This window comes from Oryza brachyantha, chromosome 2 (genome assembly GCF_000231095.2).
Source record: "Oryza brachyantha chromosome 2, ObraRS2, whole genome shotgun sequence".
Taxonomy (NCBI): domain Eukaryota; kingdom Viridiplantae; phylum Streptophyta; class Magnoliopsida; order Poales; family Poaceae; genus Oryza; species Oryza brachyantha.
Window position 1 is genome coordinate 24,767,504 of NC_023164.2, and position 27,292 is coordinate 24,794,795.

Here is a 27,292-nt window from a genome sequence, read left to right on the forward strand (position 1 = left end):
CATTTGTATCCCTCGACAGGTGGATCCATGGAAAATATGAAAGATGAAGGGAAGAAAAATAGAGAAAATATAAAGAGTAGGGGATTAAAGGAGGAAGAAGGCAATTAGCCCTCCCCCTAATTTGATGATCTGGATCTGCCCCTGCCTCAACCGATAATTATTTGATTATTTGATACCCACTGAATGGTATGGACGATGAAATTATCTACCGCAGAGTTAAAAAACTACTCTAAAAATAGCAGTTTAGAAAGCGTGTGTGCAAAAACCGATGAAAAAATTATACAAAGTTATATAGCTAGAGTATTCCCAACTTATAAGCCCAGTGTAAATTGAGTCTCTCGTTGGTATTAAGTGCGTGTTTTTGGCTGTGGTGTTTACATGGCATATTTGATTTTCAATCTTCGTCCTATGTGGTGTTGACATGATGGTTACGTGACCCTGAAATAAAGGTAAAAGGTGTATAGAGCTTTAAAAAAAGACTAAAAAAACTAATGTGCATGTCTCTCCCTACACTCTTCCCTCCTTTTGTCTTGTGCCTCTTTTCTTCTTTATTGACCCCCTCCATTCTCCTACCGCATGCATTGTGGCACTACCACCATTCTCCTTTTGCTCGCTACTACTAAGGTCGCCACTAGGGTCATCGTCCATGTTTCACTACCAGGATCACTGTCCTCGTCACCAACAACACTCGTCGTTACCGGCAGGGTCGTCTCTAGCATCATCATCTCCATAGTGCTGTTGAGCTCGACAGCTGTCTCTCTTTCTACGCGATGACAATGGGCTCTAAGCAAAGAAGCAACTAGTGACAGAGGAGAGGTAGCCTTGGGATTAGCAAGTCCTTCCATGTGTTGACTAAGTCGATCTTCGTGCGTCCTTGACCCTCCTCTATAGCAGCAACCATTGTCACCCATCCAAGCCTCCTCACCTTTCTTCTCATCCATCATTGTTTTTTTTAGTGAATCTCGTCCATCATTGTTGCCCATTGATGCCCTCTTCCTATTTTCCCTGTTGTCATCTCCCCTCTCCTCCCCGCATGCATGGATTCAATTGATGTGAACTACTATTGGCGCTCGACTCGAGCCTCTTCACGATCAGGTACTTGTTGAAAGCCACCATTTTTGTCTCCCTCCTCGTGGGTGCATGGATAAGCTCGACCTTATGTAGTCATGTAGGTTTGCGGACTGCCGCCTTCCGCTGAGTGCCACTGAAGGGAGGATAAAAGAAGATAAGAGGGGAGGAGGACAGAGGTGTGAAGACATGACCATTTTTTATTTTTTATTGATATGCTTACATGTGAGTCATGTCTGTTTTAGGATGTTTTTCTGCTGGAATGACACATGAGCACCATATTGACGCCACATTGCAACCTCGCCTCAAAGACCAAGTCAACATGTCATGTCAGCCAAAACCACCCCCTCAATACTATTGAGAGACTTGATTTGCACTGATCTTATGCCAGTCTCAATAGGGGGTTTTATGGAGGTGTCATACACATTAATTAGGTGACACACCGGTACAAAAGTGAATATTATGCATGAAACTGTGAGGAGAGAGAATTAGTTTCATGGCTATGAAACGTCTGTGCACCGTTACCAAGTCCTCAGTAACGCAGTGAAACTTGCATTGAGGGGCTTGAGACGTTTCATGCAATCAAACATTGTCTGCATGTAATCAAACTTTCATCAGTAATTAAATGCTTTATTTAGCTTTGGAAATGGTACAATAAAACATTGCACAGTGAATAGTTGTTTCATGCATCGTTTAATCAAGTTAGTTGTTTTGGAAACTGTACAGTGAAACTAGACATCAAGACTAGCCTTAGTAGTAGAGGATTTTTTGGACGTGGATTTGTGCTACAGGGACCAGTGAAAACTGGATGTACGGTTGAGGCATCTATAGTGGATTTGTTTTCAATCGAAGATTGAATTATTGGGAGATCTATTACAAATGGGCATCTTCTGATGAATCCTTTTTGGGTCTCGTTTATTTGGGCAAACGCAATTACTTGGAATAATTTTGGCGACTGACTCAACTTTCAAATGGTTCAAAAACATTGGTCGCTGACAACTTGTTGAAAATTACCAGAGAGAGGAGCGAGTGTTTCAAACACAAACTCAGCATACTGTAATAATCTTTCGTTTTTATTGCTCGTATGATTAATGAAATATACATTTCGACGCCAAAATGAACCATGTGCTGATGTGCACAAGCATCGCTCTACACTCTACACTTCCATTGAACTCGATAGAGCTCCAAATATGCACTTAAAATTAAAATCATGCAACTACGCTAAGTATATGTACAGTTGCAGTGTTATACACTACACGTGTCACGTCTCGATCAGAAGACAAGGCAGGACTTGTCGAGGTCGTAGCCCATCTTCTCCAGGCCGGGCCGCACCGTGCATTCCACCATCGCCGGCGGCCCGCACACGAGCGCGAGCGTCTCGCCGTCGCCCGGCGGCAGGTGCTCCCTGAGCGTCCGCTCGTCCACCCTCCCGACGCCGTACTCCCACCCGTCCTCCGGCCTCGCCACCTTGCTCACCACGTACCACACCTTGAGCCGCGCCGGGTGCTCCGCCGCCCACCGGTCGATCTCCTCCCTGAGGAGCATGTCGCCCTCCGTCCGGTTCGCGTACACCAGGTGCATCTCCGTGTCGTCGTCGGGCTGGTCCCTGAGCACGGCCTGGATCACCTGGTACACCGGCGTGATCCCCGTCCCGCCGGCCACCATGGCGAGCCGCCGCGCGAACCGGCGCTCGCCGTTCACCATGAAGGCGCCGCGACCGGCGTACTCGATGTGCCCGATCGGGCCCTTGATGTCAATGGTGGCGCCGAGCGTCAGCGAGTCCAGGTACTGCGACATGAGCCCGCCGTCGGGGAACTTGGGGTCCTCGTCCTTGAAGTATATCTTGATCAGGAGCTCGATGTAGCCGACCTCGTCGACGGAGCTCGTCGGCGTGTACGCGCGCATGCAGAGCTTGCCGCCGATCGACGCGCACACGTACACGTGCTTGCCGACCGGTAGCCCGAGCTTCTCGTCCGGCGACGGCAGCGCGAACCGGAACAGCCGCACGTTGTAGGACAGGCTCTTCTTGTCCACGAGCCGGCATTGCACCTTCTCCCGCGGGTTGGACAGCGCGACGGTCGACACCGGCGCGGCGGGCGCCGCCCTGGGGCTCTCAACGATGGACGTGAGGTCGGCGCTGCTGCTCTGCGGCGAGTAGTCGCTGCCGGTGACGATGAGCTCGCCGATGCGGTACATCTCGAGGAGGCCGCGGGCCTTGTCCGAGTGGATGGCGTCGAACTCCTCGGTGCAGTCGGTGCCGGCGTTGATCACGATGCTGTCGGCGCCGCCGGGGTGGTCCTTGAGAAAGCCCGTGCAGTCGTAGACATGTCCGTGCACGACGATCCAGGCGGACTCCGGCGTCGTGTGGCGCCGCACCTCGGACATGGTGTACTGCTTGGAGGCCGTGTTCAGGAACGGCGTCGACGTGCTGCGCTTCAGCGTGCCCACCGCGCTCTCCGACGTCTCGAGGTGCTTCTGCCGCGCCATCCACCCGCCGCCCTGGTTGCCCGGCTGCGTGGGGTGCTCGAACACCAGCCCGATCTCCCCCTTGTGCGGCCGGCACGTCTTCGTCTTCACGCGGAACCAGCAGTTGTTCATCATGCCCTGCAGCACACGTGAAACCAAACGAACATTAGCCACCCCGTTCGTCGGAACACGCCGCGAGCCGTGCAAAACCGACGGTGTCTGCTGGTGCTTATTGGTTACCATGATATTCCATATGAGCTTCTCCGGCTGGGTGTTGAGGGACTCGTCCCAGGCGCGCACGGCGATCTCCTTGGCTGCGAGCAGCTCGAGCACCTCGATCTCGACCCACCAGAAGCACCAGCACCAGTACTTGCCGTACTTGGTCGGCCTCTCCGGGTGGTCCAAATTGCACACCTGCCACGTCTCGCCGCCGTCCAGGGTCACCTCCACCCGTGTAACTTTCCGGCCACCGCCTGAGAATACCAAAAACCATCAGCGTTAAACAACCATGGGTACAAAAAGACGCTGACATTTGAACGGCCCAATAGTAGAAGCATAAAAGCGGTCGTATTGGGCTTTTAGAACGAGCAGACCGAAGCCCAAAACAAACACGATGATATCGCGGGTGACGAAATGTGGCTTGGGACTTACCGGAGTATGCATATCCCTTCATCGTATACGGCCGCTGCGTCGTGAGCGCATTGATGGGGAGCACCTCATCGTGTCCCGGCGTGGTGATCACCGAGTTTATGTTCAGCTCGTTTATCATGTACTCCGGCTTGTACCACCACGCTGCACAACATCCACAAAAAACACAAGGTGAGATCACGCGATCGATGGACCACAATGTGTGTTGCGTGCGGTGCGTTTGACGAAGCTAGGACAGGCACGTACCTTCGGCATTGGCGAGCTCGGCGTCGACGTGAGACGGCAGCACGCGGTTGTCGCGGTAATGGTAGTAGCTCTCCGACTCCTTGTCGGCGACGATGATCCGCTTGAGCCACTTCACCATGCGGCCGCCGATGAAGCCCGGGACGATGACCCGCACGGGGAAGCCGTGGTCGGGCGTGAGCGGCTCGCCGTTCTGCATGTAGGCGAGGATGACGTCGCGGGCGGGGTCCATGGCCACCCCGCGGCGCAGGCTGGTGCCGTACTTGCACCCGCCGCCGCCGGGGAGGTCCTCGGCGCCCTCGAAGCACACGTTGGCCGCGCCGGCCGAGGCGCCCATGACGCCGCACCACCGCAGCACGTCGCGCAGGCGCACGCCGCGCCACACGGAGGTGGAGATGGCGCCGGGGCCCCAGTTGAAGCCGACGGTCTGGCGCACCATGTTCTGCTCCTTGCGCCGGTTGCCGGCGCAGACCAGCGTGACGGGGAGCTCCACGGCCTCGAACCCGGTCACGAGCTGCTCCATGGTGAGCCTGGCGGGGCGCTTCACGAGCCCGGTCACCTCCAGGGTCCACGTCGACCAGTCCGCCTTGGGCACCGGCCCGTGGTTCCGCACGTAGTGGAGCGGCGCCGGCGTGATGAAGCCGTGCGACATGAGGCGCGGCAGCGGCGGCTCGGAGTTGAACGGGTGCTTGCCGGTGAGCCGGACGAGCGCCGGGTGCCGCCGCACCCACGCGTCGGAGGTGGCCTCGTCACGAGGATCCTTGACGGCCGGCTCCACCTCAAGACGCGGGTGGTACAGCGACCTCCAGTCCGGCGGTATATTGCCCTCGTCGTCGGAGTCAGAGTCGGAGCCGGAACGGCGCTTGCCGCCGTTGGACGGGAACAAGTCGAGGTCACTCGACGGCGCATTGCTCGCCCACGGGTGAGCAAGTTGCTTGTACTCCACCGAGGCCGCCATTGTTGCCAGCAGGTGATACACAAGATTACAAATTTACAATTCCACGGACACTATACGTTGTAGCTATGGCTACTGAGCTAGGAGCAGAGATCACTCACGAGCTAGAGGCTCGGGATGGCATCTGTTCTTGGAAGCCGTGGAGGTGGTGGTCCAGGGTTTATATAGGGACGGGAACGGGAGTTGAGAGGAGGTCGTAGTAGTGGCCTCTGCACTGGGGCATGCACGAAACCAAGCAGCACACGAGATCGATGGCGTCACCACACGCGCAGGCGGCAGGCGATGGATTTCTTCTCGTTTCTGGGATGATCTGGCCGGATTTTTCCCTTTATTTTTTTCAGATTAATACCGACGGCGCGACATGCATCCCTGTAGCAGCCTCACATCATCCAGTACGTCCTTCAAATTTCTCGCGTAGAAAGGGACCATTATTTGGCAGACAAATTCGGAGTTTCAGACTGTTGGGAATACTGCACATTTGCATTGTTAAGTCCGGTGAGAATTAGCAGCTCGGACTGCTCAACCTCTTGTTATTCAGACACGTGAACGCGTGCTTGGTAAATGCCGTGGCCGCGTTCTGCTAAACACACGCTGCTGGATTAATTGATCGATGCTCAAAAGGAAGTTTTTGACCTCCAAAAACACCAACTTTAGGTGCAAAAAAATGAGACGGCATTGGTGTTGGATCAAACCACCCCCGAATGCAGCTTGCCTGAGAACTGACCTCGCCCAGGTGAATTCTGGGGAGCTCATGGACACCGGGCATGCACACGAGAGCCCCCACTGCCACCCGCTCGGAGATTTGGTGATCCTGCCTGTACACTTTCGTCGCTTCTTTCCTGCTTCCTTTACGCTTCTCTCAATGATTAATATGATTATATGAAGAGTAATTTAGTCCTTAAGAAGATACTAAGTGGTACCAAAATTTCAGTGTAAAATTTTTAGTACCTCCTAGTACCTAGGTATTAGGAGTACAAATTTTACACTAAAATTTTGGTACATCAAAGTACCTATACGAGAACCGTAAAATTGCTCTTAATGAATGTACTAGTCCTGACTCCTGAGCACCTACTCGCATTCCATGGTGGATGTGTACGTGCATTGGAAAATTCGACCAGCCGACCTCCATTAGCTTAGCAGTGAAGATGGAGTTCATGATTTAGTAGTAGCTTTGCTGTTGGATTTTTCTGTGTAATGTGTTCGTAAGAGTGGTAAAAAGTTAAATGCCCCATGTTTTAGTCTAAGGGAAAGTATTTTACAAGGTGCAGCTCATGTCCTATGGGCGTCGTTTAGAACTGATTGATTAGAGCATTTTTCCCATCCTTGAGTAGGTACTATAAAATACTACGATTTTCCATGCTAAATTTAATACCTTTTAGTATCTAAGATATCAAATTTTACATAAAAAACAGTGGTACCTCATTCTTAAAGATGGTAAAATTGCTCGGTTGATAAACAACTTCTTGATTAGTTTGAGAAGGTGAGTTAGTTGAATGTTGTCGTTATGGAGAATGGAGATCGCCTCTAGGATGAACAGAGCAGGCACCTTGTAATTTTAGTAACTACGAGGGCAAGTTGTACTTGAATCTTTTTCTCACAAACTAAGTCAAAAGTCAGAGCACAGAGTCATAAACCCAGCATGTTCCCAGCTCGCTCTCAAGCCGGACACACAAAAATTAATTAAGGCCTTAATGCATGACCAGCGATACACCGGTTCACTGTTAATTTAACCAGACGGAATAATGTTAGTCTAATCATGATGCAAGAGTATCTTATCACAAGACATAATAAGATAGTAAGATACTTTTTCCACTTTTGCTATTATCAAACGTTTGATTTTTCATCTACTGTTAAACGGACGGACAATGCATGGAGGCTGGAAGAAAGGTATGTTTGGACTTTTTGACTTGCGTACATGACTTTAGATTATTATCTAACAGTAGTAACCAAATTTAATTAATGGAATTAAAACTTAAACATTTGATAACTAGACGAACCTACTTTCCCACTAAAAAGGAAATGAAAAACCAAATGATTGACTTCACCCAAAGTTAGCAGCAGCGGGGTAAGTAATTAACAATGGCTTGGCGCATGGCATTTTCCAATGGCCAAGTAACCGGTGGGAAGCTAGGAGGATACTTCTCTCACCTGCTGGTCTCTTTCAGCAGCAGCTACACTGTAGCTGCATCTTCTCAAGATCCCAAAGCCGGCCGACTCCAAGCAGGAGTTGCCTCCAGCCATCGCCAAGGGCCAACTGGACCAAGCCCTGGTCCAGAGGCAGGCAGGCAGGCAGGCAGGAGAGCAGCTAGCGATCGATCGAGCGGTGGCTTGGTAGCTAGCTTCTGGAGTCCAGCCTTCCCCAGTTGACGACCCTGCCACTGCATGCCATCTCTTGATTTCTTGAGATATATATCTCTCTCTCTTTTATATGGGTCCGGTGTTTTGCGAGGTGCATGCGACAACCTCCCGCGTTCCTGACGCTCAAGTGTTCGACTCGCCATCAGAAACGTGGTTGGCCAGGATGGTTTGTCTACAATGGGAGGATGGCATCTTTGGCTTGTCTCTAGTCCTATGTAGAGTAGGTGGTTAAATATCTATCCTTATGACTATTAGGCTCGATTATGGTCTAGATTGTTGTTTGCAAACTACTTAAAGAGTACAACTGTTTTCCGATTAGTGCAGCATTGTCTGAAATAACTATTACACCTTCATCTTTTTCTTATAATTATACTTAGGGATTTTTTTACCATCCTTGATAAATATCTTGAGGTACTAAATATTTAGTATAAAATTCTATCTTAAGGTACTAAAATTTTATACTGAAAAATATAGTATCTCGAGGTATTTTTTTCAATATTGGTAAAAAGTGCTTATACTTATATGTCAAAATTTGATTTTTCAACCTTAAATTTAGAGTTTATTTTGAGTTTTTTCATAAAAGTTTATTTTTAGCATTAACATTTAGATCGCTAAAAATATGTATAAAAAATTTTATTCATATTTTTGTTTATTTAAAAATATATCATTTGATTTTTTAATGAAAAAGACAAACCCCGGTATCGTATAACCCCGGTATCGTATAGTACTCCCTCCAGCCAACGTCATGAAAAAAGTTGGGAGGGAGTAGCTGTCGTAGGAGAAAATAAACAGTTTCTTGATGCAAGAGAAGGGCGGATAAAACCTGAAATTACAGGATTGAAGGTTTTTTTTTAAAAGTTAATTTCCGCTAGCTAAATTAACCTAAGCTGCTACACCCGCCTAAACCCAGTTTCCTTCTGGGCCAGTACACTTTTCGGAATTCGGATTCACTGTTTCTGAAACGACAACCTGCAATACTTTGGACAAAACCATACTGGTTTGCGGATTCAGCTATTCCCCACGAAGAAAAAGAACGATACGAAATCCTTCTCTAAGAAAATAGCATACTACTATTATCGAGGCAAATGTTCACTTATCTCAAATTTGTTTAGTTCGAAGCATATCATTATAATTATAGTTTACAAGTAATCAATCATACGGATGGCCATCGACGAAATTTATTTTACTAAATATGATATTACAAGTGTATGTTCCCATTTTTGCCATTGACATCCGTTGACCTCTATTTACCCAATGCCAAAAGTCCATTCTACCCTTAGAATATCTCAAGTATTACTCCCAATCTGATTTTACACCTCTATGGATAAAATGGCCATTTTGTATGGGATTAATGGAGCTCAGATAACAGCCATTTGACAACGATGGTACAAATGGAGGAAAAAACCTTATGCAATAGTATTTGTATACCTCATATTTGTCGATGGTAATGAGTAGAATCGTCTCCTTGTCAATGTTAATTTCTCAGAGTTCATGGAGTGGTGGCCTCTGTACAGAACTCTGGCGTCCTCATTTTTTCGCTTATACTTATATTTATAACTTAAAATTTAATTTTTAACTTAAAATTTGTAGTTGATTTTGAAGATTTTTTATCATAATTTATTTTATAGCTTCTGTTTTTAAATCGCTAAGAACAGAACACATATATAAACATTTTATTTATATATTTTATTTTATTTACAAATATACACATGGTTTTTTATATCAATGGTAGCATTGCAATACTGCCGATTAACTGTTACGGTTCCAGCTGTTTCACACTCGATGTCTATCGACTCCGGACACCGCAATGAGCATTTCACAGTGCATGAACGACACAGAGCAAACACAGCAAGGACAACAGAATATTTCAATCAACCACAGAGCTCGATGATATTCTTGTTTTGTGCAGGATACATCACTGCTTATATATGTAATACAAAGCTAGGCTAGTCCACTTGCAGAAATAAGAAAAAGATCCCCATCAGAATACCAGCTAGCTTCGAGAAAGCGAAGAGCTGCTTAAGAAAACGCCTTCACATAAGAATCGATCCAATCACGATCACTGCTGCAGTGCTGCACACCGTATGCATAGCATCTGCTGGATTCGTCTCATAAAGAAAGAAAACCTGCTACATGACAAAAAAAAACTTGCCAATCTGCCAATCTTTTACTCAGAGAAAGAGCTAGAATATTCTGCGCTTTTCACAATTCAGAAAAGAAAATATGATGAATAAGGATACAATCACATCCAAACGAACCGAGATGTAACTGCAGTATAGCGAAAGCGCCGTATCGAATTCAGTCGGCCCTTTGGAAGAACTAATGGTTACACTCTAATGCAGCCCCAAAGAGAACATAAAAGTGATAAAAAGTGCAACTTTAATAATGGGGATTCAAACATGATGATCTATTTTGGATTTCTGGGACCTTTTTTCTTGACGTCACCCGGCTTGTTTAGATATTCTTCAATGTGGAGCTTTCTTGCGTTCATAATCCTTGCGTCAAAGAAAAGGAGATGCACGAATAACATGAGAGACATCAAGAGTGTAGTAAGCGCAATTCCGGGTAGGTAAATCTGAGAATTGTAAACCAGCCCAACCCATGGCTGGAAATGGAACACGACGGGCCAAAACCGGGCCTCCTGGATTGGTAGACGCCAATCTACTCTTGGCCAGAGATATTTCTTGTGCTCCCCGCTTGTTCGGCGGATTCACCGCGGAGCGGATCTGTGTGGGCGGTGGCAGGACAACAAGCACGCCGTGAAAGCCACAGCGCAGCCACACGCTCTCTCCACCAAGGCTACGGCGTTAACATCGTCGTCTAGAGTCGGCTGAAATCGAAATGTGCACATTTACGAGAGAGTAGGAGGGCAGGAAGCCGTGGAGCCGTGAAAACGGCATCGCACGGCCACTACACTACACACGAGCCATCGTTTGCGCTCGAAGGAGAGGAGAGGCCGAGGCGGCCGCGGGGGAGGGGACACGTGCAGCGGCGCCATCAGGGGTGCCGCTGAAACCCGCGGCCCACAAGCGGCGCAGCGGAGGTGCGGATCAGCGGACGGATGGAGTTGAACGACTGGACGTTGGTGGGTGGGCGGGGTGCCGGTCGGCGGTGGCTCCGTTGGTTCGGGCGCGCAAACCCCAAAACCCACCGGGGGAACGCTTGCGCGCTCGAAAGGCCACACGCCTCTTGCAGTATCTGCTGTAGCTGCAGCTGCTTCTCCTCTCTCTCTCTCTCTCTCTCTCCGTCCGTCTCGTGTACGTTGGTTGAATGCCCGAACGGGTAAGTAAAGCCTACAAAAACTGCGATGCGGCAGCCGGCATAGTCGCTGTCTGTGGGTGTTTCAAATGAGATCTGTGAATGGAAGCAGAAAAGAAAGTAGAGGAGCTTGGCTTAACATTTGGGGTTTGGTGCTGGTAGAAGTAGATCTTGAGCCACCATTAAAAATAGAGTTTACAATCAAAGGATCCCTCAATAATTGTGTGTGGTTCAAATCTTACGTAGAATATATTTTTTCTATGTAGATATTTAAAGCATATGATTGGAATTTCTCAAGTCCTCTAAGGGATAAATTCCTGTTTTTTCCCAGCGTTTATTCAAACAATTTTTTTTAATGTATGACACTCATCTATTTTACATCTACATTTCTATAAAAACATGTTTTTTTTTCTGTTCTCATATTTTCTCAATCCCGTGTTTTGAAGGAGCCCTTACAGACAGTGATCACCATTTTGATACCGAGAATTTCAAAACTGACTTGGGATTGAAATTTCAATGGAGAAACGACAAGAACAGATGGTAGATGGCGTATCCTGGAAAATCTTAAATAAGTAAAAAGAAACGATCTGGAGACTTGCCACTTCACGAACAGGTGCAATATGTTAGCCCTGCGCAAGATCATGAGAAGAATAAATGAACCATTCCTATTTGGTAAAAGCGTGACAAACGGATTGTGGTGTTGCTGTTACCGGCTCAGTGCAACCTGTCTTCCGGCAATCCAATCCAATATACCATCGATGTGTAGAAAACAAAGCTTATTTGAAGTTCATTTCTCACGTTACATATTTAACCAATAACATGGCTGTTTTACATCTATACATGAGAATTCTGACTATGCACATTTCGAGCCTTCGAAACCCTATGTCAGCTGATTACCATCAAAACTTCGCGCCTTCTATGCTGGAGATCCGTAATCCCTCCACTCCGACTTTTGGGGTTATAATGGCACTAAAAGGAACAACTGTATACATCAAATATACAAGCTATCTAGGGATCTCACGAAAACCACTGATTCCATCAGGGAGCAAGCACAAGAACTTTAATGGTGCCTTGACTGTTAGCAGTTAACATGGTAGGGCTATCGCTCTTCCAGCAGACTGCGCTAATAAAATAAGAGCCAGGATCGTCATCTGCATCATCAAGATCAGATGCTACAAATCTGTGGTTGGCGGCAGGTTTTGAGATAGCCTGAATGGTGCAATGTTACTTGAAGTTAGAATGGTAAATGGATTCATAGGTGATTAATCTGCTCAGTTAATTAACATGGCGCACGAATGCTGAATAGCTGATACAGGAACAATAGAAGGCAAAAAGCTTGCAATTACCTTGTGGTAAACAAAAACCTCATTTGTTTCACTCCCACAGGCAATGTACTCGTTATTTACAGACAGTCCAACAAAATTCTTTTCATTCTTGTGCCCCCTGAATGTCCTTACCTGAAAAAAAGGAAAACCCTTTTAAAAAAAAGGCCTACAACATGTTTTTCCAGAGACATTTTTTTCAAGCCTAGAATGAAGTAACAACTAAACCAAGCAATACTAATATATGGGCTAATAAAAAAGTAAGGTGAACACAAATACTGTTACCCAAAAATTACAGACCTCACTGAGGTTTTTAAAGACCAGGATTTAGAAAAACAACAAAAACTTTTTGAATAGTTTTTTTTATAATTGGTAAAAAAGAGTTTTTTCCCAGGAAATAGAGCGTATCGTAACATGACTTTTTAAGTTATAGACGCACAAGAGGTCAAACTTTAATATCATTATTGCAGCGCAAGAAAGATCTCAATGACACATACAGGGCAATTTTCCTTGACATCCCATAACCGTAATGTGCTATCGGTTGAGGCAGATGCAAGCTCATTGGTGGATAGGAACTTCACATAAGAAACAGCTTTCTTGTGCCCACCAAAAACATGCACAGGTGTACTTGGATTTCGCAAATCAAAGTAATGAATATGGTGATCAGCAGAACCCACCTGCAACAATGTAACATCTGGTAAGTAAACGATCATATATTTGAATGAGTCAAGAAAAAACAAAGGAACATACTGCAACATAGTGGCTTGACCCAGGATTATATTTGACAGAGCAAATATTAGCCTTCATATCAATATTGATGGCACTTGCTTCTTGCTTTGTGCACCACACTTTGACCTAGGGATACACAGCAGTAGGTTAGCCAAGGTAGAAGAATGTGCCATTATGAAAATGTTCATGCCAAACTAATAAAATAAAACAATATACCACCAAAGCATGTTGCATAATTTGCGACGCGTTCAGGTTATATTTTACTCTGTTTTAAGAGCTAATACTATTTTTTCTTGCTTATGGAAATAGCAGTAGTAATTGCACCATTGAAATCTCAAATACCTTACAATCATCACTCCCAGATACTAGCATTGAGGGTTCTGTACGAGAAAAATCGACACTCCATGCTCTCTTTTCATGTTCTTCATACTCCATCACACTCTACAAAGGCAATCCATAAATACCTTGAATCCTAGTTCGAAATAACAAAACTGTGGAACAGAGCAAGTATACCTGGCGGGTTTGGACGTCCCAAACAGTAACTATACCCTCATAGTCACTGCTTGCTATAACATTTTTTGAGTACTTGTTCCAGCTAAGGCAGCTGAGCTTAGATCTAGTAGCCATTTCAACAACTGGGCAATGCACATCTGATGGTTCATTAACAACCTATGAAATACGAGGCCAAATTTGAGCAATTTCAAATAATATGTAGGATACAGAAATGGCCAGAAGAAATTTCCTGAAAAAGAAACCTACTGTAGAAAACTCAAAGACTTTGATGCGCTTTGAGACTCCAGCGGTAGCAAATAGCTCATCATCACGATCAAATTCGATACTGCATTGAAGAAATATCAATGTGATTCCATATTTTCATTTAAGGTAGGTGACTGAAAAACATATAATACTACAGATAGTCAAGGAAATGAAAATTATGCACTGAGTCACCCACAAACCAGACAGACTTTTTGTTACCTGTAATACATTATAAATACTAGCAATAAAGATAGTAGTTATGTTTGCTATTACAAGTTATGTTTGCCAATAATACATTATAAAACTCACACTCTCTCCTCAGCCCCAATGTTGGCCTCAGGGATCAGGAGTCAGCTACGATAACATGCTCATTGGCAACAGCATGTTGAAGCACAGGAAATAAACTCTGCCGAGATCAAATTACGGGAAAAGAAAACACATTTTGTAGTAGTACTCACCTTGATACAATGTTTGCAGAATGAAACAGATCTCCATGTCTTAGTTCCGCAATTACACGTAAGCGACTGAGCATACATGACAGAGAACAAAAGCATGGTAAGGCAAATAACCATCAGAATATAGTGTTACAAATGTAAATAACCAACAGACCTGTATCGCGTGAATGTTGTTAGCACCGACTGGAAATCCTCAAGTCCTGCATGATAACCTTCTTTATTCATTGTAACTATGTCTCTTTCCTCCAGTCTACGTGATTGTGCTCCAGTACGCCGTCTTTGCAGATAGTATTCTTGAAGCTCATTAAACTGCAATATGCCTCATAGCATTAGACAACAACAAATGGCATGGGATTACCAATGATTTCATCTTACATAAGAACCAAAAAAAAAAAACTTATATCTAGTCTTTGTTATCTACATGCTTGCAATATGGTAACAACCTATCAACCACACAATAGGAGAAACAAACCTGAGCTTGAACCCGCCTCTTCCGAGCAATAACATTGCCTGATTGTATAGGGGCACTAGGAGGGTCTGAGCAAGTGAGAACATCTCTCCTTTGAAATCCTTGATGGCTCATTTGACCTTTCAATTCAAGCTTCTTATTCTGTAAAACCCCTGGATTTGATGTACTAAGTGGTCCCCGGGAGTTGGGAGGAAAGAAGCTGCTAGGTTTATCCATAGGCGAGGGCCACATCTTTGATGCAGCAGGATCATCCAAAAGCATGCGGAGCTTCATGGAGTACCTTTCTTTTGTTCGATATAATTCTAACCTATGTCTCTCCACAGCACTTATATCTTCTTTGATGTACTGTAGGTCAGTTTGAATCTGTATAAAAAGAGTTAATATGTTAATATCATTAAATAGAACATATATCAGAAAAGATTTCTGTTGTTAAAGTGGCAAGAAAAAAACCCTGCATAATATAAAATTTTTATAGACAAACCTCATTCAACTCTTCCAACTTCTGCTTTCTGAGGCAGTGCAAGAATACTAGCAATATTTGCATATTTGTTTCTGACTCTTGTTGTTCCATATGCCTCTTCTTCTCCGCGATCAAAGTCATAAGACTGTCTAGTTCTTTAATCGCCATATCGTTGCCCTAGAAAAGAAAGAAGAATTTAACTAAAAAAAATGATAATGTTCGGTCATCATTCATCTGCTACTTGTTTAGAACACGGGTGGGTGAGTGTGGTTAAAATAGAATAACAAAAGACACTTGTCTGATGAAAATTTAAAATTAACCAACTCATCAAGTTGTTACTAAGTGACAAAAGAAAACCAGCAGAGCATACTGGTAGGAGAACTTGCGATTGCATAACTAGACTCCCATTTACAAAGACGCCATTTCAACCATGGTAGGGCAAATCTATCTTCTGCGGCATTTGGTTTATCATCTGGCTTATACCAGTTAAGAGGACAATAGAGATCATGAGGTCATGAGCGCAAAGGAACAAAAGACACTTTGATAGGGGCCACAGTAACTTAGATTCTACTACTACCTTCGTTTCATATTGTAAGACTTTCTACCCTTACCTTAATTCATTCATTAATGAATGTATATAATTTGTATATGTCTCTAGATTCATTAGCATCCATATGAATCTAGCCAAAACTAAAAAGTCTTACATTCTGAAATAAAGGGAGTAGAACGCAAGAGAAAAGCCTGTTTACTGTAGAACGCAATTGTGGACTGAAGATCAGAACCACAGTTAAGGTACACAAACAATCGTCCATTCTAGTCACTATGTTTACTTAAACAATACTTTCAGACTGTATAGAAACATTTAGGTGCATACTGCTATGTTTAAGGAGTTGCCAAAAGTTCAAATCTTCAAAAACAACACATGTGAAGTGACTGACCTGTTGGAGTGCATATCGAAATTGGTCAACCGGTGATGCTGTCTTTGCAATTTGGCGAGCCGACATTTTCTTCAAGACCTATGCAGACATAAATGTGATAAACATGCTTAGAGATTCATTTACATAATCCCAGTATCAAGTAACTAGTATAATTACAGCTTTTAAGTTTTAACAGGAATAGAGAAGAACTGTAGCGATGTGCAAATTACATAACAGGTACTGATAACCAGAACAGACACAAAATTATTGTCTACTGCTGATGATTCTAAGGGCATTCCCAACAAATAACACTAGATATAATTTTCATAAACTCCACATCATTAAGAAACTAGTACTAGACACTACTTTTTCAATGCAAACACCATTGTTTCATACTTTAGATTAATGCTACTTATCTCACATGATATCTTGAATGTTATGTAGAAACCATGTTTCATGCAAGACATGATTTCATTCTCTTTTCTCATTTATTTACTTGCCACATCATTTTTCATCCTAAATAGCAACTTATTTAATGTTATGGACACCATCCTAGTCATTGGGTTGGGAATGCCCTAACAAACCTTATATTTGCAACAAACTGTAACGTACCGTGCAAGTGCAAGTCAAATAAAACTGCGCTATCACACATGCTACTACTGCAAGGCTACCATAAACTGTGGTACAAAGATCGCAGCACAAGGGCTAACTACTGTTGAATACTCCTTTCGTCTCAAAGGTCTGAATTATACCCCTTAATCTCAAAATAGAAAAACCTAGGACTGGATTATTGTCAGGCTACAAACGAATCAGCGTACATTTATTAAAATTGGCTATACTCAGACTCGTAACCCAAGCCACATCCATAGTCACACAAAACCGCAATGGCAGCTCTCTACCATCGAGTGACATTTCAAATTAAAAGCCTCATGCCATCGAATGACATTTCAAATTCAAAAGCCTTATGCTTGAAACTAGGATAGGCATCCCAAATTCCTAATCGATCGGCAGAATATGGAAGCCACGCCAAGCTATCTCATATGAAATCGAGGACTCGAGGCTTAGGGTGAGCGTGCAAGCACAGCGAGCCACCGAACCTTGTCGAGGAGGAAGTTGGGGTAGAGCTGCGCCTTGGTGAGGTAGTTCCCGCAGCAGGGGCAATCGCTCTTGTGGCTGAGGTGCGTGACGATGCACATGTAGCAGAAGCTGTGGCCACAGGAGGTGAGGAAGGCGTCCTTGATGACGGCCATGCAGATCGGACAGAGGAGGTCCCTGTCGGCCATGGCCTCCCCGTCCCCCGCGGCGGAGGCGCGCGCCCCGGCCTCCTCCTCCTCCGCCCCCGCCCCCGCCCCCGCCGCGGGGGCGGCCGTGGACGCGTCCCCGGACGGCGCGGGCTCCTGCTTGGGCACGGACGGCACGAGCGCCCCGGCCACCGATGAGTCACCCATGGGGACGAAAGACGCAGACTGTGCTTACGGCGGCGACTCTAGCAGGCGGCGGCGGCGGCGGCGGCGGAGGCGACTGGGCGCGAATAATTGCATACGCGGGGGGTGGGTGGTGGTGGAGGTGGAGATGGTGTGGTGTGTGTGGGAGGGAGAGCGCCTGGAGCTGGAGGGGGAATTGGGTTCTGTGGGCGTGGGAGCGGAAGGGTGTATGGGTGGGAGGAGACCACGTCGGGGACGCCGCGAGGGAGGCACGGCACGCACCAGTGCACCACCGTCTCGTCGACGACGGCGACCCCCGTTACTCCTTCGGGAAGGAGACCGAAATTTTGCTTTCGGTTTAGCCTGAGCAGTTTGGTTTTTGCTTAATCGGTCTGGTCCGGTGACGAACTGAAAAACTTTTTCTCAGGCTGGCGAACGGACGCGTCGTTGGAGACGTGCTGGGTCCGGTTGGTTTCGTGGGTTGCGAGACAAACAACGGTGCACTGCACAAGTGGGTGTGTGATGAGATGATGCTCCCGTTGTTATCGTGAGAAACGCAGCCACTACCGTCGCCAACATGCTGTTAGAAAAAACTCTCAGACAAGAATCATCCGTATTTCTAGGATCACTGTCAGGGTAGAAGATTAGTACAGTAATCCCTCCATATTTTTATATATAATACTGTTAGATTCTTAGAATCACGTTTAACCATTCGTCTTATTCAAAATTTATATCCAAATATGTAAAATTATAATGTATAATTAAAGTTTCTATAATAATAAATCATATTATAATAAAATAATTATATAATTATATAATTTTTTTAAATAAGACAAATGGTCAAACGTGGACTTAAAAGTCAACGGCCGTTATATAAAAAAAAAATGAGGGAGCAGTACATTCATCTCCATGGCCCCCAATTTGGCCATTGGGTTACTTATTTTTCTGCCCGAGCCCGTGGCCGCCACACGAATTCAGGGTGGGCTCATCGCTGCTACTTGCTTGGTTGTTTTTGCGTGAGATGGACAGGAGTAGTGTAGATGCCATCTGGACTTAAGAATTGCGTTTTTAAGATTCATCTGTTGATCACTGATCTCTGATCATGCGAGAGGTTGGAGTCGAGACCTCAGCGGAAACACACTGCCCACACTGACCTAAACTTATCAATCGTAGGTCAATAAGCAGGGTTCTCCTTTTACCGATCCAGTTTAAGATTAGTTCTCAGCGGAAATTCGATGCACTTTAGTGAAACTCAAAATTGAATAGACGAAAAATGAAAGAATCAAAAGAATCCTATAGATAATATGATACTTGTTGAACGCACATAAACTTTTCAAAAATAATTAAATTACTGTTAGTTTTTTAGCTGTAAAGTTGGAATGAATAGAAAAGATATTTAAAAGGCTAGAGTTTGAACTGTATTTGTGTAAGTTCCATGTTGGAAAGAATAGAAAATATATTTAAAATGGCTAGAATTTGAACTGTATTCTATAAGTTGCATGTTGTTCATCATGTCCTAATTCCATGTTGTTCATCATGTTTTAAAGCTATAACTTAAACTATGTGGTTAACCTCGAACTTTATATATTGGGCGTTACACTTGATTGAAATATTGATGCTTTTAAAGAAATTTAGATGAACTACTTAAGCCGCATTCCGAACTACTAAACAGTGTATTTTTTATAAAAATTTTCTGTAGAAAAGTTGTTTTAAAAAATCATATTAATCTATTTTATATTTTTTTAATAATTAATAATTAATTAATCATGTATTAATCTATTGCTACGTTTTTATTTTTCGCGCCAGATAACTAACCCTCCCATCCCACAAACGAACGCGGCCTTAGGGTGTGGTGATGGTTTGTCATTTTTAGGGAAAAAAGACTACAAACGAAAATAATTTAGTAATAAAACTTTTATATAGGTGTTTTTAACGTCTAAGAGCAACAGCTAGAAAATAAATTACAATGAGAAAACATCAAAATTAACTACAAATTTAAGATTGAAAGTTCAAATTTTAACACATAAGCATAAGCAAGAGATGAGACGTCAGCTTTCTCTCACTCTCCATGGAAATCGAGATTGCTATCACCATAATCAATATAATAGAGTCAAAAGAGTTCAGGATTGCGTGACTGAGCTGATAAGACACCAAAGACGAAAGTTCAATCTTACTACTGGATTCCGGATTATCGATCTATTTGAACTGACAAGACAAAAAAAAAGAGCTATCAACAAGGCTCAGGTGATGATGACCAATTGCCTAGGCAAGAACATAGATCATCCAACTCAACTAATAAGATGCAAGCTCGGGTGATGATAACCAAATTGCCTAGGCAAGAACACAGAACATCCAACTCTATCACTAATATAAGATGAAACATTTTGAAGGTAAAGCTGCTGTTCACCATATGGTTTGCAGGCAGGTTTGCAGGTAGTACACCTTAACGTCATGCTAGAACGAGTGTACGACTGTTCATTTTTTTCAGTTCACCTGTCACTCGATCAGCTCCGCAATCGCCTTGCCCACCTTCTCGGTCAGGTCGCTACCGCGCATCTCCAAGGTAATCTCGCTGAGCCTCTGCTTCTTGAGCTTCATATCCAGCGCACGCGCCTTGTTGTCGTCGAGCCTGCCGAAGTGCCTCTTGAACAAGCCAGGGTGCTTCACCTCCCACGCCTTCACCTCCTCAGCGAGGTGCGGGTACAACTCGCTCATCTCGTCGAACCCCCTCGTGGCGCCGTTCGCCGCCTGGCTGCCCCAGATCCTCTGGGAGAGGTCAAAGAGCCGGCGGTCGTGACCCTTGCCGGGTGACTCGCCCTTCTGGGCGATGGCCTCGTACCGGCGCTTGAGGAAACCGATCTTCACCTGGAGCCCCCTGCGATCACAGCCAGCTTTGTCGAAGATACCGGCGAGGGAGGCGACGAGCGCGTCGACATGTGGCAGCGCGCCGTGCTCCTCACGGTGAGCCGCGAGCGCCTCGAGGATGCGCACCTCGTCCTCGGTCGACCAGCTGCGCTGGAAAGCCTGCTTCTTCGGCGTCGAGTTCTTCGGGCCATTCTCCTCCGCCCACTGCTTCGGAGCCGGATTCAGCGGCAGCGGCGGCGCCTTCTCTGATTCGGACGGTTCATCCACTTCCTCTTCGGAGGAATCCTCCCCCTCGAGATTCTCCGGCGGTGGAGCCCTGCTCTTGGTAGCGGAGGACTTTACCATGTCCTCCTCTTCCTCTTCATCCTCCGATTCCTCCTCATCGGAAGAGTCGGATTCCTCTCCCTTGTTGGGGACGACGGGTGCAGGCCGAGTAGGGATAGCCTCCTCCTCCGACTCGTCGGAGTCCGAGCCAGAGGAGGTCTCCTCCGAAGAGGAAACCTCCGGCGGCGGCGGCGGCGGCGGCGGAGGGCGAGCGGAGCGGACCATCGCCGGAGCCTAGGGTTTGAGGTGTGTAGCGGTCGTGGCGGCGCCGGTCTCTGGACTTTTCCCTGCTCAGCGTGGTATCGGTATACTTTATAGGGCTTGTTGGGGTTACTTGGACCGTTGGATTTGGGTGCGTAGCCCGCATCTACCGTTCATTTCGATCGCCATTGGCCCATCAGTGCTAGCGATCCTAGTTCATTCAACTTTATTGCTTGCTTGCTTGGTAATACATCTGCCTTATTAGGGTAGGCCGAAATCCAGGCCCATACATGTTCATGGGCCGGAATGAGGCCCATACGAATATCCGGGTGTGTGTGGACCGTCCGATCGCGGGATCCGACCGACATGCGTTACGCGCGCGAACCAGGTAGTAGGCGGAGGCCGGAGAGCGGTTCGTATTCCGTATTCACTTGATCAGACTTCGATCCAACTAATCTGCAAATTTTGAATCTAAACTATTCGTCGCCCTCGCGATTTGAACTGAACCAAGATCTTTCTTCAGGGTTGATGGATGCAGTCATGCAGTCCAATTCCAATGACGCCCTTTTCTTCTGTTATTCGTGTTGAACTCTCAGTTTTTAATATTCATTTTCTTCGTGTTTTTGTTGCTGAGGTTGCCCAGGATTCATCTAGACTTGATAGCGAATTTACAACATTTTTTCCCTTCTAGATTTTATGCTCCCGGGTTCAGGAGTCAAAATACAGGAGGCTAGAGCACCGAGAGCCGAGCATTCAGTGCAATCCATCCTTTTCTACAGGTACCAAAGCAGATGTTTTACTGTTGCACATTCCAATCAGATTTCAAGAAGAGTACAAGATCCCAAATTTCTGCATCCAGGGAGAAATATGTTAGGCGATGCAGTAAGTTCCAAATATTCAGCCTCCAAAGTTCCAATGCTCATTCTAGTTATCAGAATCTGCGACTACTAGCTGTAAGTACAAAAAAGAAAGAGATGAAGGATTTGGATTTTGATTGATACATTTATGAGGATATTGATGGTTCTAACATTATTCTCTGGTGAATTGTTTCAATAGCAACATGATAATATGTTGCTAGATTGATAGCATGATTACAGATCGGGACCGGATATGGAAAAAAACATTCGGTTCAGTTAACACTGTGAGGCCGTCAGGTGCATCAAGCTTGATGTGTCAAACAGCTCCATGAATCTCTGATCAGTACTTCTCGCCTTCGCCGCTGCAAACTGCTGGTACTCATCGAAAACCGAAGCCAAGCACCACTTCTGCAACTTTCGCAGGCACCCCACGACGCAGCCAGTCCGGTGCTGAAACATGTGCAAGGTCAGGAAACTGGCGAATTTCCATGTAGCTAAAGGCTTCAAGAAAATTGAAGATATAGACTCTGCAATGCTAAGGGGCTATTAGGATCCAGGGTTCTTTGTCACATCGGATATTTAGACGTTAATTAGGAGTATTAAATTTAGACTGATAACAAAACTAATTGTATAAATAAAGACTATTTCATTAGACAATTTTTTAAGCCTAATTAATCCATGATTAGCAAATGTTTACTGTAGCACCACATTCGCTAATCATGAACTAATTAGGCTCAATAGATTCGTCTCATGAAATAGTTCAGAATATGAGGTGGGTTTTATTAATGGTCTATATTCAATACTTATAATTAGTGTCCAAACATTCGATGTGACAGGGACTTAAAAAAAGCTAGGAGTATCCAAACACCCCCTAAATAATAAAATCTACCTTGCCTCTTTTGCAGTGGATGAGCACCGGTCGATTCCTTACGTCTAAATTGATCAAAACGAGACGAGTTAGATGTTTCAAATACGTGACGAAATTTTGAGGCACTGGACTGGATAGATCATTGTAGAGGCACATACCAAGAATTACTTTGAGTGCTTCCCGGATTTTTTCTTCAGGGATGTTGACAAGCAGCTCCTGTAGTAGCAAGGTTCAGGTTATTGTCATGCTATGCATCATTACACCAACTTTAAGAGTTATCAGGATTAAAGAGGATGGTGACGATGGTCAGTTGGACACATACTGAATATTGATGATCTACGGAGTACTGGTCTGGCAGTAGGGTAAGTTGAGGAAGTAATAGCACTAGTATTATGAAACAAAGAATTTCTCTTTTCAGAGATAAATTCTGTGCCTTGAACTTGCAGGAAACGTCACTTTTCACATGACACGGGTACTCAAGATGGTTATGACTTATTTGTGGGGCACAATTCAATTAATTCCATCTAAGAAAGAAATGGAAAAAAAGGATGTTTTAATTGTTTCAGTTTCAGGCTACTGCGGTAACTGATAAGGTGCACCTGTCTTGAAAGATCACATGCAAGATATTGCCATGCCACTGAAGTATACTACATTATCAGTACAGTTAGTCAACAAGGAAAGAAGCTTGGTTTACTACTGATCATTTCCCTAGAATCCATCTAATGGTGACATAATTATTATTGGTGACCCTCTTAATTCAGTGGTTTCAGATAACCAGGTTAGTTCAGGCAAAAAAGCAGCAGCATCTCCAGACAATGTCAAGCGAGCACTAGTTTCCATTCACAGTTGGATTAAGGTTAGCCACTTCAGTGTCTTTTCCCTCGGCTATATGTTTCTTTTTTTCTTTCGGGGAACGCTAAAGGCCTTAAGTTGGTCAGCACATTGGTGCTGTTAATCATCGGCAACACCAAATGTCAATCAATGCTAAGTTGCCAACGCTGACCAAATTTGATCACTTGCACTGGCAGTGGCAGGTCATGGCTTCATGAACAAGAACAGACAGTGGAATATGTCCTCCATTGTTGCAGTGGATGCTACCGCGCGGTGACACGAGTACTAAAGTTAAGGTCAGTACGGCTAAATGAGCTTTTAATATGCACCGCCAAACAAAACCATCGCAACGGCTCAGTGGAGAGCTAGGAAAATGGGAATAAATATTGCATGGTACACAGGAAAAATGCTAGCTTGTGTGGTTAGTTATAACGGATCAAAGTCACGGCCAACAAATTTATGAAAGAATTACGCTGGTCAGACGTCACTCGACAGTTAAAAGACAGTGCGATTATACTATGAGTCAACTTGATCCTTTTTTCACATAAGTTTTCATAAAGTATAATAATTGACAAAGTCAACTTGATCTTTGTTTAGGCGCCCAAATGCACAGAGGAAACTCCACAAGGTCATCATTTTTTTCATCTACAACTGTTGTGGTTGTTTGGCTTTTTATGAGAAAAATCAAATTGTATATTTGTAAATGAAAAGTAATTTGTAAATCATATATATATATATATAGGTTTAAAAGATAAGTCTGAAAAATAAACTTTAGTGAGAAAAACTCAAAATCAACTCGAATTTTAAAGTTAAAAATTCAAATTTTGGCCTATAAATATAAGAAAAACAAAAAGATGAGGTGATGGTGTACTTCGTCACTGATCACCTAAGCTTTAAATAATTCGGTAGAACTCAAAACCATAATGGCGTACTGCAGACAGGGATCTCTTAGACCTGAAACTCATGATGATGAAATAGTACTGTAAATGTTTGCTACACTTACGATCGTACCCCACCTAACCAGGATAATCATCAAAAAAATTATAAGCTTTACTGTTGGTAATGGAGTAGGCCATTATCAAGAGAAACTTTTGTAACATTATAAAGAATTATGGAACCCCTGTGGATGCTGTGCTGACACAGGGACAGCTAATTGACAGTGTTGCATATAGAGGTCCTCCCACAAGGGGATTTTCTACACCTTTGTGGCAGAAACGGAAAACGAATTGCTGAAACAACAACAAAAAACAGCAGTGCACTAGATGCATTTTGCTTAAACAGGATGTTTATAGTCAGCATGCACTACGGTAACATTCTCAATTTGGGCTAGCAAAAGCAAGAACCGATAAGTATTTTTTCAAGCTGATAGGCTAAAGTATTAGCTGAAAGGGTGAAAAGATAAAGCGAGAAAGGGACTTTTGTTTGTTCTAGTTTCCCCGTTGATTTGCCGGAGCAAAGCACCAGCATCAGTTTGCCAGTTCCCATGTTTTTTTAACGGAAAGTAGTAGTACGAGCTCATGGCCACACGACACGACGCAAACGCGCAGAAGACGCAAGTGCGCGTGCTCATGTCAAACGGGTAAACAGCGCGCTCTACCGAAAGTAACCTTGCAATCCACTGTAATTGCGATACCGGTTTCTATTTTCAGTGCAAATTGTTTATGCAGATTGTTAATTTGGCTCCACAAGCAGAGCGCACCAAACCGACCGAGGAAACAAAAAAAAAAAAAAATTCGATGCGAAGATCGCCTTTGTTGCTATCCGCGGAAAATTACGGAGAAAATTAAAAGACTCAACCCTGATGATATGATATGATCGACTTGTTTATTTACCTTGCTGCCGTCAATCCCAAACTGGTGAAGCTTGATCCCGTTCTGCTCCAGAAACCGCGTGTTCTCCTCCGGGTAAGGCTCCGGGCACAGGTACCTGCACCGATCAGCCACGCCACGGCGTCGCCGCCGTCGCCAGAAAACATGATGAGCTCACCGCCGCCTCGCCAATCGCCATGCTTACACAGCAGAAGCCCACGGAAGAGGAGGATAATAGGTAATAATTAGGTATAGAACTCACACGATCGAGCGTAGCTTGAGGGAGCGGAGGAAGGCGAAGTTGTCGGCGGCGGGGAGGCCGGACCGGAAGATGCCGTCGTGCACCTCGGCGAAGTTGAGCGGGGGCACCAGCGCCGCCCCGCCCGCGTCGTCGTCGTCGCCGCCGGGGAGCTTCGGGTGCAGCCACGGCTCAATGCTGGCGACGCCGCCCACCGCCTCCTCGGCGCGCTGCCGCTGCTCCTGCTCCGCTTCCTGCTGGCTCCTCTGTCTCGGCGCCGGCGCGATCTCCAGCTGCATCCTCTTGGTGTTCGCCGAGCTTGTGTGCTCGTGTTTGGCGCGCGCGTGTCGCTGGATGAGAGACTCTGCGAGAGTGGCGGTTTTACTTATAGGGGGAGGAGGATAAGAGGGTTACGTGAGTACGTGACTTTGACCGTGTGTACGCATTGTAAATTCTTGGCTGAACGTGACCGGTGCTTTGAGAGGGGAAATTTTAGGTGAAAGTGATGCAATGATCCATTTCACCAGAGTGTCGAAACGCTAGTTAATGTGCAGAGTTGGTCAGGTGATGAATTCTGCGAAGTGGGCCGTTTAATCTGTGCTCAAATTTCAAGGCATGCTTATAATCGGTGACGGCTACAATAATTTTTTGTCGGGTGTTACTTAGGGCGTGTTTAGTCCGACAAAAGAAAATTTTGGTATCACGTCGAACGTTTGACCTGATATTGGTTGGGGTTTCGGGTATAAATAAAAAAAATGATTTCATAGGTCGCATGAAAACCGCTAGACAAATCTTGAGTCTAATTAATCCGTCATTAGCAAATGTATGTTAATGTAGCACTTATAGCTAATTATAGACTAATTAGGCTTAAAGATTCGTCTCATGAATTCTCTTAACTGTGCAATTAGTTTTCTTTTTAGATATTCAAAGATTCGATGTGATGTTTTTTAAGGGAAAAAAAAACTAAACAGACCCTTACTACTTGACGCTCCAACTTTTGTATTTCCACAAACAATACTATACATATGTATAATTTAGTTAAAAATATCACATACAAATAGAAATTATATTTTATGGTATCACAAATCGCTTAAAATCATTTAAGTGAAGTCAGGAGAGTTGCAACATAAATAATTCAAATATCTTACAAACTACTTGAAAGAACATACCTAGCTTAAGAAATGTGACTAAACCATCAGTCAGCAATTTATCAGACGTAATATCTCTCGTCTTCCTTCACGAGACTCAATACGGAAAACACCCTCACATCCCTTGCGGTTGCTACAGGTAATATCACTACCGATTTAATAAGCGAATAGATCAAATCAAACAGAACATGTTTGTTTGTCCAAAGCTTTACAGAAGTTAATAGATTTAATTAGTTGGCTCCTCTATTAGACTCTAACTTTGGCTTTTTTACAGGGGTAGGGGTCCTCCTGGGCCAAATTCTAGTGTTTTCATGCGTCTATATGGACTCACTGGAACCACCCCTGTCTACACTTACACAGTTTCTGGTATTTCGAACTAAATTTTTAGTACTATAAAATATAAAATTTTGTTACTTAAAGATAACTAATATACAAAGGCACTAGTTTTTTTGTTAGAAAATAGTATACGTGGTTAGGGTACTAAATAGAAAAAAATCATTGCTATCACAGCATGACTCGTCTGCCCAGTTCACTGGACTATGGGCTTATTTTCTTAACCCGTCCTTGACCACTGATCTGCTATTCTGCTGTTTGGTACCGACAAGAAAGCAACCCCTCATGGGG

General features: G+C 44.6%; 3 protein-coding genes and 1 long non-coding RNA gene across 4 annotated transcripts; 1 reads left to right on the forward strand and 3 right to left on the reverse strand.

Annotated features, from left to right (window-relative positions):
* Positions 1-2,153: 2,153 nt before the first annotated feature.
* Positions 2,154-5,512, reverse strand: LOC102716852 (nitrate reductase [NAD(P)H]). Its single transcript, XM_040521120.1, has 4 exons — positions 4,429-5,512; positions 4,186-4,326; positions 3,775-4,007; positions 2,154-3,672 (listed from the first exon to the last, which is right to left on the reverse strand). Exons 1-4 carry the CDS (start codon positions 5,381-5,383, stop codon positions 2,341-2,343), a joined length of 2,661 nt encoding a protein of 886 aa, XP_040377054.1. The 5' UTR covers positions 5,384-5,512; the 3' UTR covers positions 2,154-2,340.
* A 6,176-nt stretch (positions 5,513-11,688) lies between these two features.
* LOC102702351 (E3 ubiquitin-protein ligase COP1) lies at positions 11,689-17,838 on the reverse strand. Its single transcript, XM_006647911.3, has 13 exons — positions 17,202-17,838; positions 16,126-16,203; positions 15,209-15,364; positions 14,731-15,090; positions 14,413-14,567; positions 14,262-14,327; positions 13,807-13,885; positions 13,561-13,716; positions 13,390-13,488; positions 13,069-13,173; positions 12,816-12,995; positions 12,343-12,453; positions 11,689-12,205 (listed from the first exon to the last, which is right to left on the reverse strand). Exons 1-13 carry the CDS (start codon positions 17,550-17,552, stop codon positions 12,035-12,037), a joined length of 2,067 nt encoding a protein of 688 aa, XP_006647974.2. The 5' UTR covers positions 17,553-17,838; the 3' UTR covers positions 11,689-12,034.
* Positions 17,839-19,702: 1,864 nt separating this feature from the next.
* Positions 19,703-25,861, reverse strand: LOC102702631 (probable transcription factor At1g44810). Its single transcript, XM_006647912.3, has 6 exons — positions 25,545-25,861; positions 25,307-25,400; positions 22,802-22,859; positions 22,665-22,708; positions 22,080-22,225; positions 19,703-20,640 (listed from the first exon to the last, which is right to left on the reverse strand). Exons 1-6 carry the CDS (start codon positions 25,817-25,819, stop codon positions 20,025-20,027), a joined length of 1,233 nt encoding a protein of 410 aa, XP_006647975.2. The 5' UTR covers positions 25,820-25,861; the 3' UTR covers positions 19,703-20,024.
* On the forward strand, positions 22,682-24,093 carry LOC107303711. The gene is made up of 3 exons (XR_001549714.2): positions 22,682-23,005; positions 23,090-23,499; positions 23,672-24,093. It is a non-coding gene; the product is annotated as an uncharacterized LOC107303711 (long non-coding RNA).
* Positions 25,862-27,292: the final 1,431 nt, after the last annotated feature.

What these genes read in the sequence shown, in the direction of transcription:
- LOC102716852 (XM_040521120.1), bottom strand. Translation starts at nt 5,383, where the DNA reads ATGGCGGCCTCGGTGGAGTACAAGCAACTTGCTCACCCGTGGGCGAGC. An exon ending in CGAGCTCGCCAATGCCGAAG is followed by an intron (nt 4,327 to 4,428) that starts GTACGTGCCTGT and finishes GATGTTGTGCAG; the next exon opens with CGTGGTGGTACAAGCCGGAG. An exon ending in GAAGGGATATGCATACTCCG is followed by an intron (nt 4,008 to 4,185) that starts GTAAGTCCCAAG and finishes TGGTATTCTCAG; the next exon opens with GCGGTGGCCGGAAAGTTACA.
- LOC102702351 (XM_006647911.3), bottom strand. Translation starts at nt 17,552, where the DNA reads ATGGGTGACTCATCGGTGGCCGGGGCGCTCGTGCCGTCCGTGCCCAAG. An exon ending in TTCGATATGCACTCCAACAG is followed by an intron (nt 15,365 to 16,125) that starts GTCAGTCACTTC and finishes TTTCTTTTCTAG; the next exon opens with GGCAACGATATGGCGATTAA. An exon ending in GGTCAAGCCACTATGTTGCA is followed by an intron (nt 12,996 to 13,068) that starts GTATGTTCCTTT and finishes ACATTGTTGCAG; the next exon opens with GTGGGTTCTGCTGATCACCA.
- LOC102702631 (XM_006647912.3), bottom strand. Translation starts at nt 25,819, where the DNA reads ATGCAGCTGGAGATCGCGCCGGCGCCGAGACAGAGGAGCCAGCAGGAA. An exon ending in AGCACTCAAAGTAATTCTTG is followed by an intron (nt 22,709 to 22,801) that starts GTATGTGCCTCT and finishes TGATCAATTTAG; the next exon opens with ACGTAAGGAATCGACCGGTG. An exon ending in TCCACTGCAAAAGAGGCAAG is followed by an intron (nt 22,226 to 22,664) that starts GTAGATTTTATT and finishes CACATGTTTCAG; the next exon opens with CACCGGACTGGCTGCGTCGT.